The 13,794-nt window shown below is 40.7% G+C and overlaps 1 protein-coding gene across 1 annotated transcript in view; it reads right to left on the reverse strand.

The window, feature by feature from the left end:
* Positions 1–605: 605 nt before the first annotated feature.
* The window catches only part of KIAA0226L (KIAA0226-like ortholog), a 21,682-nt gene continuing 8,493 nt past the window's right edge, over positions 606–13,794 (reverse strand). Inside the window, exons 4-15 of the mRNA XM_010150913.1 lie at positions 12,451–12,536; positions 9,063–9,270; positions 8,091–8,195; positions 6,852–6,894; positions 6,356–6,488; positions 5,806–5,951; positions 5,006–5,070; positions 3,694–3,932; positions 2,886–2,947; positions 1,541–1,694; positions 1,326–1,416; positions 606–790 (exon numbers count right to left, since the gene is read on the reverse strand). Coding sequence (XP_010149215.1) covers positions 678–790; positions 1,326–1,416; positions 1,541–1,694; positions 2,886–2,947; positions 3,694–3,932; positions 5,006–5,070; positions 5,806–5,951; positions 6,356–6,488; positions 6,852–6,894; positions 8,091–8,195; positions 9,063–9,270; positions 12,451–12,536 — 1,445 coding nt within the window. The 3' untranslated portion in view covers positions 606–677. The remainder of the gene's footprint in view (positions 791–1,325; positions 1,417–1,540; positions 1,695–2,885; positions 2,948–3,693; positions 3,933–5,005; positions 5,071–5,805; positions 5,952–6,355; positions 6,489–6,851; positions 6,895–8,090; positions 8,196–9,062; positions 9,271–12,450; positions 12,537–13,794) is intronic.

Raw genomic sequence — 13,794 nt, forward strand, 5'->3', positions numbered from 1 at the left:
CTCAACCCACGAGCTTTTCCGTCTTATTTTCTCCCCCTGTACTGCTCAGGAGGGGGGAGTGAGAGAATAGGTGGGAGGGCATCTGACAGCAGGTCAAGGTCAACCCACCACAGGCTGTTGCCCACACCTACTTAAAAGAAATTTAAGATGCACTTGTTCACACTAAGCATTTGCCAGAGCAGAATTTCAGATCAGCATCTGCCTAAAGCTTGAAACCTAGATCTTTTCTACTGTAGAGCTTTTGAGAGAATGATTTTGTACCTCTTTCTATTTCCAAAATCCAACACGGGTAAGGATTTCCAACACTCATTTACTGTCTATACATTATTTGAAGAAAAGAATAATTCTTATATGAAAAAATGTAACACTAAAAGTCTTACATACAAGGACAAAACACAGCAACAAAAGTCTGCTCACAAAATTAACATCCAGTCTGCTTGTCACCAATTAAGATGGAACTTCTCTAGGGTGACTTTTCAATTATGATATTTAAGTCTTCTTTTTTTCCTTTTTTTTTTTTTGGGTGGTTTTTTCCCTTCTTTTTTCTTAACCCCCCCATAAAGGAGACATGCATTAAAAATACTAATGTCTAAAACAACATTATTTAATTCTTAGTCAGGCACTTGAAGATTTGCCTTTGAGCATCTCTTGAAATCAGCAGGCAGAGGAATCCAGTTTCATGCAGGCACCAGTGACGGAGTTTCCGAAAGTGTCCTCCGAGCTGCGATCCGCAGACATTTGGGGCAGCCTCCAGACGTGAAGCATGCTTTGTGAAAGCATGTTTTGCACTCTGTTTACACATACAAGCAGTTTAACATTCAGGGGGAGAAAAATCTTTAAAAAAAAATCTAATCAACAGCTGTGTTGCTTGAAAGACTCTCTATCTAGTTCACCCACGTGTAAAAGTAAACAGAAGCAGTGCAAGGCCGGGGTAACCACCACTCTAAAAACTATGACTGAACATTTTGTTAGGATTCCCAAGATTTACAACGAATGGCGGCAAGATCTGATAGAGCAGCACTATAGCACTGTCCCAGACGCTCTCTCATGCGTAGAACCAAAAAACCAGCCTCCCCCTGCAGCCATAATTATGTTCAAGCAAGTCCCTGGTTTTACTCTCCGAATTCACTGATGCAAGACAACTGCTACAGGCTGTTTTTCAAAAATACATGCTATCCACGGCTTTCAAATGCACACACACAGGTTTTCAAATATACATGCTTTCATTGAAACAAGTTCTCTATGTTTTCTTAAAGTGAGTCTGAACACTTTTACACACCAACAACCACTCAAGGAAGAGAGAAAACGTTTGGTCCGGAACATACCTGTGCACCTTCTGCATTTGGCAATCTGATACGGAAAGAGGAGATCTGCGCTCTGACAGAATTCACAGATAAACCCCTTCGCTTGACAGAGCTACAAGGACAGGAGAAGAGTTGATTTATTTTTGATTTAAGAAAAAAAAACTATTTGGGAGTGTCAACTGGGATATGCCAAGCACTAGCAGCTGCAAGGACAAATAGCACTGGCTTTTCCTTACCTCGCAACCATCCACGTGGGAGGTGGAACTCTTCAGAATATCTTTAAGAAGGGGAAGTAACTGCCCGCGTTTGATCTTCACCAGATCATCCAGTGAGAAGAGATGCAGCTCCTCTGTCAGATGGCTGGGGACCTGTTCAAATTCTTTCAGTACACTGCAAAGAGAAAGAAAAAAACAAATCAAGTTCCAAAAAGTTGTTTTTCAAGTGTATTTGACAGCAAGTTCATACTAAATCCTACCTCCCCTCCCAGTCTGGGATCACATTAACAAAAAACAGAAGGTTTGAGATTTAGAATAAAATGTCTGCTTTAAACATTCATTCCTCAAGCATTGGGGTTGCCATGAAGAGTTATCCCAGCAATTCTTAAATAATATATAAAGGGCTCTCCCCTACCACAGGAACAGTGGTAATAGTATCTAATACAATAAGCTCAGGTTATTAACTTCTATTTTTTTGCCAAGAGAACTTTGAGGGGTTTTATCCTGCATAGGTCACTATTGGATGAACTATGCTTCTGCTGAGCGGGTGAACACTAGCGGGTGAACTTAGCTATTACTTTTAAAATATCAGGGATGCAGAAGGTACAGTGAGGATCCTAATGCTTATTTTTATAATGGAATTGCAGATAGTTGTCCAGAAGAGACACATTAAAATATGTTTATATTTCATTTTGATGAACAACATGTAGTTGATGTATAAAAGAAGTCTATGTCAAAGAGACCAGAACCTACTTTGAAAGCTTATTTTGCTTATGTCTGCTTTCAAAAAGGTCAGCAATTCTGCAGTGAAGTTTTTATCATTAACATGTCTACCTATTAGTTAGGCCCATAGTTTGGTAAGGTGAATAGCAAAAATCTTGCAGCAATAAGAAGGTCATGTTTTCGTATTTATCACTTCCGATTACTACTTTCATCTGAGTATGTTTATAAAATACACTGAATTGAGCATTATGCCATTTCTGGAAGAAATCTTTAAACCCTCAAGGAACATATTTGTTAACATTTTTTCAAAAGAACTATCATCTCAGAGATGTAAGTATCTTTGTCCTTTTAAGAACGAGTGAGAAGCTGAGACAGCAAGAAAAAAAATATACACCTAGCAAAAATCATTCAACATTTAAAACCAAATGTCTAAGTATGTTACAAGAAACAGAAAGCTACCACATAAAACCTGTTCTTCACTCAACATTTGCAGTGCAATAGAAGGAAGTTTCATTATCAGAATTTTCACTGATGATCATATTAACTCATTCAAAACTGCATTCAAGTGTCTCTAGAAAAGGCTCTATAAGCATCTCAGGTACATTTTAATAAGCTGTTTCTCATGCATGATCATGGCCCATACCTTTCACCAAACCTGCAGGTTTTCAACAGCTTTTTTAAATGAAAAAGCTGTTCTTGCATCTCCTAAAAGATGAAGGGGAAAAACAAAACAATGATTAAATGATAGGCAGTTGCATTTCTATATTCATAAATGAGGAACACCACTATCTGAGTCAGCAACCCTTGCCAGTGTATCAAGCTACACCTAAAAACAGGAACTTCACACCCAGCACAGAATTAAACAAATGAATTTTCTAATGCACAAAGGGCTGAGGAAGGCAAAGGTTACTTTTATTCACTGACCAGGGAAGCAATTCCTAACACTACAAATGGCTCCACGTCAGCACACCCAGATTCCAGATCCAAACCTGTGTGAGAACAGGAAAGTGCCTCCTCAGCCAAGAAGTGAGTGCATGCCAACTTACAATCTTCAGCAGAGCATCCTTCCTCAAGCTGTAGGAGGTACAATCCTGAGATGAGCCAAGAGTGTTTTGTCTAATGGCCCACAAAATTAAGGAATCATTCAAAACCTCCAGAGCTCTCCAGTACTCAATATCCCACCATGAACTAAAACTATAAACCAGTAAGGAAATGCCTCCCAAAGACAAGGGGGGAAATAAGACCCCTGGCATAGGTTGGAAATTCCTCCCTCGTCTCCCTTCATGAAGGAGAGAGAGGGCAAGTCCCAAAAGCAGCAACGGGACAAGTCTAAGTGCAGAAAAACCAACCCTGTCTCCTTCCCACATACACGGCATAGGACAACCTGCCCTGAGGAGTCTTCCCAAAAATCTCAGACCCACAAATTCCCAATAAAAAAAGGCCATACTTACCCTCACCCTGTCCATTTCTTTACTTTTCGTATAGAGGGCTTTGTTAACACACGACACGTTGAAAATTGGGTGCTGCCATATGCTGTCCAGAAGGTGTTTGGAGAAGTTGCATACGTAGTATTTCTTGAAGTCCCACTTCAGAAGTATTCTGGCAGGAATGGAAGACTGGGCATAGCTGTGGCAGCAGTCACAGAAGTATTTCCCCAGGTAGTCACAATACCGGAGTCTCCTGATATATTCTGCAGGTAGATAGCAATAAAACTGTGAATATTTATGGGATGGGTCTCTTGTCTGTATGTCTGTTCTGTATAAATAACTCAGATCTACTGGACTGAGGGGCAACGGTTTACTTCTAGTTTGTTTGTTAGGGGTGTGGGTGTGTTTTATTTTTAAACCGTGGGTTTTATTATTGTGATAAACACATGCAGAAGGTCTGTACTTTCCATTAGAAGAGAAAGCTTTCCACATTTCCACGTTTGCCAAATTGATTATATTTATCACCATGAGATCTTAGAGAAACTGTTGTTGCTTCACCCACAAAAAAAGACCCACAAGATAAAACACACAACAAAATACTTCCACCAAATGGAAAGACAAGCTGATCTTGGAGACATGTTTTTATAATACTTTTGTCATACAAAGAAGTCTGGGTTTTTTCCCCCCAGTTATCTCAGCACCTCAGACTTAACTCGAGTTAACGTGCCACCATGGATTGTTACTACTTTACAGGCCGTCGCAAACGCTGCTCTCTTGTGAGCAGACCCAGAAAAAGTCTTGAAAGCCACTTCAAATACTTCTTGGGTAAGAAATCCTGTTCAATCATCATGCTTAAGTCTCACAAATACTCTTCAAATACAAGCATGACTTTGTGATCGAGAAAAAAAAAGTTTAAAAAAAAAATCACAACCACACATTCCATAAGCTTACTTTTAAGACTTTTGGAAATGTGTACCTTGGCACAGAGAAAAATTTACCAAAAGAAACCATTAGAAAAATGTAAAAACAGCACTTTACAGCCTGGAGGCATGATTTTTAACAGCTTTTCTTGTTTGGTTGTTGACTGTTGTTAATTTTTACTGTGTATGTGAAGGACATCTATGAAGTATTGTATTCTGTCTGCAATAACGAATTACAGGCAGTAGTAGGATCCCACTTCCTGGTTTATTATTACAGGCAAATCCACAATGAGATTTTTCCTCCCAGCTCACATAGATGTACCACAATTGTAAAGTTATGTTGGTGAAGACTATCGCCTGATTACCAGTTATGGAGTAGGGTTTGGTTTTTTTTTTTCCTTTTTGGTAATACTTACTGCTTTCTATTGGGGTTCCACAACCAACACATGTAAAGTTTTGGGCAGCCACCACTGCATCTCTCCTGCATACAGAGACAAACAGTTATACCTTTCAGCATCCAAAACACAGTTTAGTTAACATTCTCCCAAAATGCACGACAGTTACTCTGGCACCAGTGAATATTTCCCAACTGGGAGCTAACTCCTGCTCCTCCACATGAAGGGGTTTTTGGAAGGAGATGCAGGTTATAATTTTAGTGGGAGTTCCTAAGCTATTGTGTGGAGAACGTAACATCAACTACCACTTCTGAAGAAGGCTTGTTGCAAGAATTTAAATTCTTCCTCATTTCTTAAGGCAGCGCCAATTAAAAAAATATCCACATCTGCAACTGAAAAAGCAAGTGGACCTGCAACTCCACAGGGAATTATCCAGTCTGTCTACTTTACACATTTAACAGCGCCTTATGCAGAGACAGATGATACTTTCCCCAAGCGTGGCCTGTTTTCTGCTCCCTTTCTGAAAACCTACTACCCATAAGATATCAGCAGGGAACCGGGGAAACTCTTACAAATATTCTCCAGGTAATCCCACAAGACAGAATTTTTAGGAGTCCAGCTAAGCATGCTGCCAGTGTAATACCAAACACTATGTGTATTATCGCATGTAAAAGTGCACGGGCCACATTAAATGGGACATGCCAACAGAGGAAAAAAAGATGCCATCGGCTTTCTAGTGAAGCTGGTGACAGACACCGCAAAGGTTTTCGACAAGTCCCCATGCTCTGCTAAACAACAATGCACAGATCCCTTAGACTTACTTGACTGAAGGGTGAATATTAAATATAATCTGCGATCTTGGTGGGGCCCAGCCAGAAGATCCTCTTAATCTGGATATCATCTTTATTTCTTCAGCCAGATTCAAACTGGACTCAAGCTCCCTTGGAATCTCTTCTTTCCGCACAGACTACGGGGAAAGACAAACTTGTGAATATGAACAGCCCATCAGCCGGGCATACGTCAAATGTCATGAAACATCTCCCTTTACACTCCAGGATTTTGAAGTTCAGTTTTCACCTGCATGAGGCATCCCCTCAGTTAAATATAAATTCCCTTGTATCATTTCCAGAAGAAAGTACATCCTGATTGTTCACAAATGCACATCTTAAATGAGCTGAAAATTGTTAGAGAGAAGAAATTTTCTAAAAATTCATCTAAAGAGAACTAATAAGCTGTAAGTACTCATCTGTATTTTTTTTTTTTTAAATTTAAATGCAGCTTCCCCATTCCCTAACAGTGGAGCAGCTGCAGTGAGACAATGATTAGTTGGGGAACCAAATAAAGAGGCCGCTGTTTTCGACTCAGACTCACTCTCTGCTTAGATGAGCTCGGGCAACCAGACAGCTGAACTGCAGAGTCTGTCTGCAGCCAGTGTTTTCTGAAAGCTCTGCACAACTGCTGGGCGGTTGCTTCAGCAGAATTGCTGCCTGGTTCAAAAGATGACCTGAAAATTAAGCAATACAGACAGTGAAAAATTGCACCATGTCATCAGCAGCTCCGCTGCCTATTCTGCATCCCCAAAAAGTTCTCTCTCACCATTTCATTCCTATGCCCTTGCTTTGATACACCCAGGCCCCACAGAGCTGCAGCTGCCACCCTCCAGCGAGACTCGGGGACCAGAGAAATGCTCTGCTAAGCCAAGCACCACAGACGTTTGCTGTCAAGCAGCATTCCTTCCCCTTCCTTGGGAGGACCAAATTTACCACTCCCACACCTTTCCCCACCCAAGTCAGGAGACTCATCAGAAAGCTGGTCCAGCAGAAAAGGTAGTGCCACAGGGCTATTACAGTAAGATAGACAGAATTACCTTTCATCTGGGGTGACAGACAGATTTTCAAGGTCTTCAACTTCTGTGGTAAAGGAGAAAATTTCATTAAGTCATCTAAGAAACAAAGCTTCTATTGCTCAGCACTGTTTTAAATCTGCCTTCTGTGTTACCACAGTGTCGCTTTCAGATGTATTTTACAGATGTATCTTTACAACACCCTTGCTGGATGTGGGAAATAACCTCAGCCCTGGCTGTAAAGCAGGCATAAGGAGCCTTATCTCCTCTGCCAATCTCAGACACCCACTGACGAAGAGTACTCCCCAACAGCTATGCATCACATCATCACCATCAGCCACCCTTCAAGAGCAGGAGAGGAGAGACCAAGTGCCTGCTAGCCCAGGTGCAGCCAGAAGGCACTAGACATAATCATATCCGGAACCAACAGAGTGCACATTAATTTTTTTGGGGACACTGGCAGATATTTGAAGACACTGATCACCAACATACCAGCTAAAGCTATAAGCAAGTTAGTAAGAGGTGAGATTAATGAAATTAAAGCACATACTTCACTATATTTACATCAAGAAAATATGCTTATGCAGACAAAACGTTCACATTGGGGCTAAAACTATTGTTACCACTCATACACATCAAAATAACTCTTGCTACTAGAAATGCAGTTTTGGGAGCTAATTCTTCATTCTTCGATTAGGGAAAAAATACGCTAATCTCTAAAACCAGAGGGAGTCATAAAAAAGGATTTGTTAACAGAAAAAAATAAGATTAAATGTTGCTCAGTGTTTCTGTACATATAAAAACTAGAAAGTAACCAAAGAAACTCAGGATGTCCTGAAGAGAACAGTAGCACTGGTGACTGTAAGGGGACAGTCTGCTCTAGTCCTGAAGCAGTAGGATGGTTGCCTAACCAACCTCTTTAATTAGGAAATGATTGTGTCCTAAATTCTCTCAAACAAAGTTGCTGTAGTTGGCTGAGGCTGTGCCAGTTTCACACTTTGCTCACCCACATTCACTGGGTCTAATCCTTAGGCATAATTTTATTCCCCCAAATGAGCAAATGTATTCTTTTTTAGAAAGGAAATCCTGCACTATTATGGTATTTCTGCATGTGTTTTACTATAGAATCATGCACACATTGCTCTTTTCTCATGTTGTTTCTCCTGCGATAACATCTACTAAGCACAGAAATTTTCCAAACAACACAATGGATTCAGCTACACAATAGAGCTGTTTCTGCAATTATAATTTTTAAAGTCTTACCAATAATTACATACTCATCTTCTGAGTCACTGTGGCAATGAAATCTGGTAACCTCATCATGTGATGGTAGAGGCACTGGGGAGCTGACAGGCAGCAGTGCACAGCCTGTCGAGAACAAAGAGAACACCAATTAAACTCTTCCAGAATTTGTAAAGCAACTGAAATTATATTTGTACTTTTCTTAGCTTACACGGCCTGTATTTACAGAGCTATTTTGTTTATTTTTATATGCACAGAGAAAGTCAATTCTTGGGAGTCTGTCATACAACGTGACCCTCAGTTTCTTAGGAAGAAATTTCTAGAAACCAAACTGAAAGGTTTTGTATTATCAGTGGTCTCTCCCCTTGTCACGTGCAAACACACCATACCTATCACTCCACAAGTTGTCATTTAGACTTTCAATTGAAGTTCCATCCCTAAGATTCCTATAACTCGGGAGATGAAAATCTACTTAAAAATGCATGTACTGACTCGAGCACTACAGTGCCAGGAACATTATTATCTTGCCTCAAACTATATGTGAATGAACACTCTGGGCAGTTTCATTCAAATCAATCGCATGGCCTGATTTGCATACTGCAGAAATAAGCACAGAAGGAAAGAGCCAGGCTCCAAATCCTGCAAAAAAAGGACTTAAGCAGGAAGAAAAACAGCTAATGACAGGCATGCTCTATGGAAAGTTGTGCTTGGCATATGGTACTTCAAACTTACTCTTTTTTTATGTTAAAAAAAAAAATGGAATTGATTCTAATAAATAAATCACAGATGTGAGCATTAAAAAGGAATAATTTGACCCACGGGTATAACACTGGCGCCATAATGATCCTCAGGGACCACAGCTCTCAAGAGACTCAAAGAAGGTAACAAACGTTTCGGTTCTAAGCAATGCCAAAATTAATTCAGTATTTTCTTCCATGAAAATAAACAGCAAAGGCTGTCGGAAAAGTCTTCATTATAGACCAAGTAACTTGCCTTCATAACCGCTGTCTGAAGAGGCAACAGAAGAATCAGACTTCTTCACCCCAGGATAAGAAGATAACTCTGAATCAGTGTGATAGCTGCCATCTGATCCACTCGTTTCCTCCACACTCCAGGATTCTGCTTGCTGGCTTAGGATATTACACTTCATTTTTTCTAGCGATGCAATAATCATATCTGCAACAAAAAAGTGCGCGTTTTCCTGGACACAGGATTGGAACACTCATTAGTACACAGCATATTTGACATTTACTTAAGATGAAATACATCATTTTTCCCTGTACTTTTCCAACGCAAGAAATTCAAATGTAAGGCTATCTTGCCTTTCATTTAAGCACCAAAGAAAAAAACAGCCCAAGGGCAATTCAGAGACAACATGTAAAAAGGTCACTACGCAGATTATTGTCTCACCTTTGATTAAAACATACCATTTACTTTTATCTTACCCATCTATTAGATAAAAAGAAACTTGATTACATGCCTATTTGATGAATATGCATGCATTTTAGGGAAGCAGTCTTCTAGTTGCACTGCATTATTTAGTATGCAAGTGTGAATCCATGTAACCTGTTTAATCGGATTTAATTTCACGTCAGTGTGTACAAGCAGTTTTGCATGCATGCTAACTTGCATGGGGCCAGAAGTGGCAGGTTTTGAAGGGACTATAGGTCTTCAGGCCGCAGGTAGTACAGAAGCTAGTAATATGCATCAAGAGTTACGGCAGCGAGGCAGGAAATAGGCATGGAGATAGCTTACACTGTCAACTCAGGGCTGAACAGAAAGTCTGGGATAAGGGTCAGTGTGAACCCATCTCCCCTGGGGTTCACGTTGCCTTAAACAGGTAGCAGTTTCAAAGCTTCATCACAGCATTTCCCCTCCAGACAACCCCTCCCCATGATATCCCGTACCACCTTGCCTGCCCAAGTCACTCATTCTCCAGGAAAAGGGATTTTGTAAAGCCACCTCCGGAATCACGATGACATCCAAACAAATCTGGGGCTTCCCGCCCCAATGTCACTGCTGTATCCTTCCTTCCTGTGGTCTAACAGAGCATCCCACCAGCAGTGGCTCAGCTCAAAGGTGGATGCATCATGGAGAGACAAGTGGACTCAGGGGCATGGATGGAGCCTCAGAGATGCCCAGGATACCCGCTCCCCTCAACTGTACATCTTTGTATTATGCCAAGCTAAATCTCTATCTAAAGAACCATGACAATATCTGAGGCTAGAGATCCTGAGTGCAGAATAATTAATGCTTTTCTAAAACAAGGCTTATGCTCAGCCAACACCACTATTCACAATAACCCCTACAACCTGTACCGGAAGCACAAAGAAAGCTTATAAATAGTGTTTAGAAACAGCTAAATCTTAAGAAGCACAACGGACATCACTGTTTTCTTATTGTCCCCAGCCAAATGCATTTAGAAGAGATTCATCTTGACATTAGAGAGAGCCCACAAGTCCCTGTGAGTGTTTGAAAAAACTTTAACCTTTCCCTAACACTGATTAACATCACTTGCTTGATGCACAGTTTCTCCAGAGACAACTTTCAGTGAACTTCACCATTACAAAGGAAAGATTTAAACAGCCTTTTTCCTTTTGGGAGATAAAGTAATCTTATACTTTAAAGATTCAAAAAGCCTGTGCGGCACTGGATAACCCAGAATTAGTGGCAGAGCACAGCATATCAGCGTGTTCTGCTGATAAAAGCAATTATGAGTGTATCCAAGAGGGCTGCGTTGCAAGAGGATGGAACTCCTGTACTCAGCATGACTATCAGCTTTCAGCTCTGCTTCCAGATACGTCTGTCACCCTAGGAAGCAGCCCCAACTCAGCTGTGACACACCAACCTTCCTATTTCTCTTCCTTCTCACTCTCATCAGTGAAAAGTCCCTCTAGACCATCTGGCCCACCTCCTTCCTGGCACACGACTACAACTCTCAGACTTGCTGATACTACATGTACCTTAATCTCTTCGAAATTTAGGAGACTGAAAATTATTTAAAAACCCAAGAATGCTTTGGGTTTTGGGTCTGGGGTTTTTTTTGGTTTTGTTTTTTTTTAAAGGCAGCCTCAGTCATAAGCGACTGAGGTTTTGAGATCTTTTAACCTGTAATCACATCAACCCCCAGTCATCTCCACAGGAGAAGTAGCTGATAGGATCTTGCCTCGCTCAATAGTTCTCAGGCTGCGGTCTCTAATCCAGCTATGTACTCACTGGTCTCCTGGTGATTCAAACCAAACCACCTTTGCTTCCCACATTACAGACAGAGAAGCATCATCTCCCTTCTGAAACACCTTCCATGAAAAGCTAGTTGACTGGTTTGGTTTTGGTGTGTGATTTGGTGTGGAGGGGAGGGTGGTGTTTGGTTTTGAGGGGTTTGTTTGTGTTTTCGTTGTTGGGGTTTTTTGGGGTTTTTATGGGGTTTTTGTGGGTATTTGTGGGTTTTTTTAATGCACTTTTGGGATGCTGAGGGCTTCAAACCAAATGCAGAACTTGCCACTCCAGTAAAACCAGTGCTGTGCGCAAAGATGACTACCTTTTGCTCCTGGAACATGGGACTACATGCTCAACCACAGTCCAGGGGAAAAAAAAAAGAAAAAAAAAATCTGCTTTTCTAGGCGCAATTCTAAAGTGCTTTTGCATTAAATCCTATTCATTGCCTTAACTAATCACAACATTAATTCCTCTTTTTCAATTGTTAGAAAAGATTAAGATTTAGCACACAACGTTACAAGCATCAGCATTACCTTCTCATCTTTATCTCTGTTTACAGGCTCAAATGGGCTGCCTATCTGGCAGCATACCTTTTGGGCCCCTTAGACACATTAGAAACCTTTATCAACTGCTTAAATTACTGCAGATGTTACAGGCACTGTGCTTGTTATTCACACTGTAATTCTTTTACAGAAGTCTCACACAGTCATCATAAGCCCAAACAAAAATCCCAACCTCTCCCTAACTCCTGACAGTAAAAGAATGAAGGAAATTCCACCCCTATGTGTGTAGCTGCAATAAATTCTATATATCATATTCTAATGTAACTTTAAAATGGCTATAATAGCCTTAAAGTTTGGTCCAATAATGTGTGGGGAAATGAAGGAATGAAAAGCAGATACATATAATATTCTAAAAAACATTCCATTGTTTTAAAATAACTTAAAATATTTAGTTAATGGATTGAGAGTAAAAATAAATGAAGAAACAGGTATTTTAGGTTTGTAGGTTCACCCACAGAAGGGAAGAGGAGGGAAAATACCGTATTGGTATATATTAGTCCATCTACCAGAAAGTTCTATTACTGAGAAATGCCTCCTGACATTTCGTTACATCACTGTACAATGGAAAAAAACATCGCAACACTAGTCTTTGTTGCCCTCACCTTCTCCACATCTTCTGGAAGCATGCAGATGTCCTGCAATGAACGATTCAAGGGTATAGGACGTATGTTCAAAGGAGAAGTAGAACCTGTAGGTAGAACAAGAACTTCATGAGTTATTTCTTTCTCTGCAGCTCCCACAATGCCTGCAGTGTGATTTCCAGAAAGCAAAGCAAACCCCCCTTCCCAAAACTGACCAGCACTGGGGATGGAGGCTGTGGTAGAAGTTAAGAAGAAAATAAATGGGAGGAACACACTGGCATTTGAACTATCCTGGCAACCTGAAACGTAAGTATCAGCTACCAGAGAAACAGGGTTTAAATGCCATGAGACGACAACATCGCTATGCTCCCACCACTAGCCCTCTCCCCCCTACAACCTGAACTGCTGAGGACAACCACAGCTAAAACCTCAGTCTGGGATTACAAAGGTGCTCTGCAGTTAGCAACACAGTCAGCTAACACTGCTGTCTGCTTATTCACAGTACCTGGAAGAAAAAGAAATGTCACTGCTATCTGGGTATGAAGAGATGCACCAGCCTTAAAAGATTCCCTGAGTCACTGCTGGTATTGTGTGACTAGAGCAAGTTTGGGAAAGACTTTGCTGTGATGTTTCCATACCTCAAGGAAATCTCCCTCCTGTTTCCAAATACAACCCAAACTTCTTTGTAATACGTACAATTGGGGCGGACACATTAGCCGCAGCACTCCCTGCTTCCCAGAACAGCAGTTTTGCTTTCCTGGAGTTGGCTGCCGAGTATGATGAGCATGCAAAACAAAGTTCATCTCTTCTTCCCATTAAGAAGTTTTCACTATGCAGCAGAGCAAGCGTCTGGTTTTCTATAGCTGTACCATGGATTGCTTTATATACACATAAAAAAATATAGAGTCACAATCTTCTTCCCCAGAGAACTGAAGGCGTGAGATCAAGCCATCATGTTTTTTTCCCAACTCACTCCATCACTACTACAAGAAATCTTCTGGGAGGATAATGAAGATTATATATGATGTCTGTGGACGTACATGCTAATGAGATATGAAAGGAAATTACTCCTGGTATTTACACAGACTGTTGTTTGTTTAATACCTCTTCTTTGACCAAGCAATTTCTCTGTTTCACCGTGGTGATATTTACTGGATAAAATAGACCATTTCTAAATGCTACCACTACATGTGCCATTTAAAGCTCTTGCAGATAACACAACTTAATCAAAGGCTCTGGGAAAAAAAAAAAGGGCACTCCTAATTTATTTAAAAGTCACTGAAATTATAAAGAGCTCCCACAAAATAGGCACTGGAACAGGTTGCCCAGAGAAATTGTGGATGCCCCATCCCTGGGAGTGTTCAA

Source organism: Eurypyga helias, unplaced genomic scaffold (genome assembly GCF_000690775.1).
Source record: "Eurypyga helias isolate BGI_N326 unplaced genomic scaffold, ASM69077v1 scaffold2944, whole genome shotgun sequence".
In the NCBI taxonomy this organism is placed as follows: Eukaryota; Metazoa; Chordata; class Aves; order Eurypygiformes; family Eurypygidae; genus Eurypyga; species Eurypyga helias.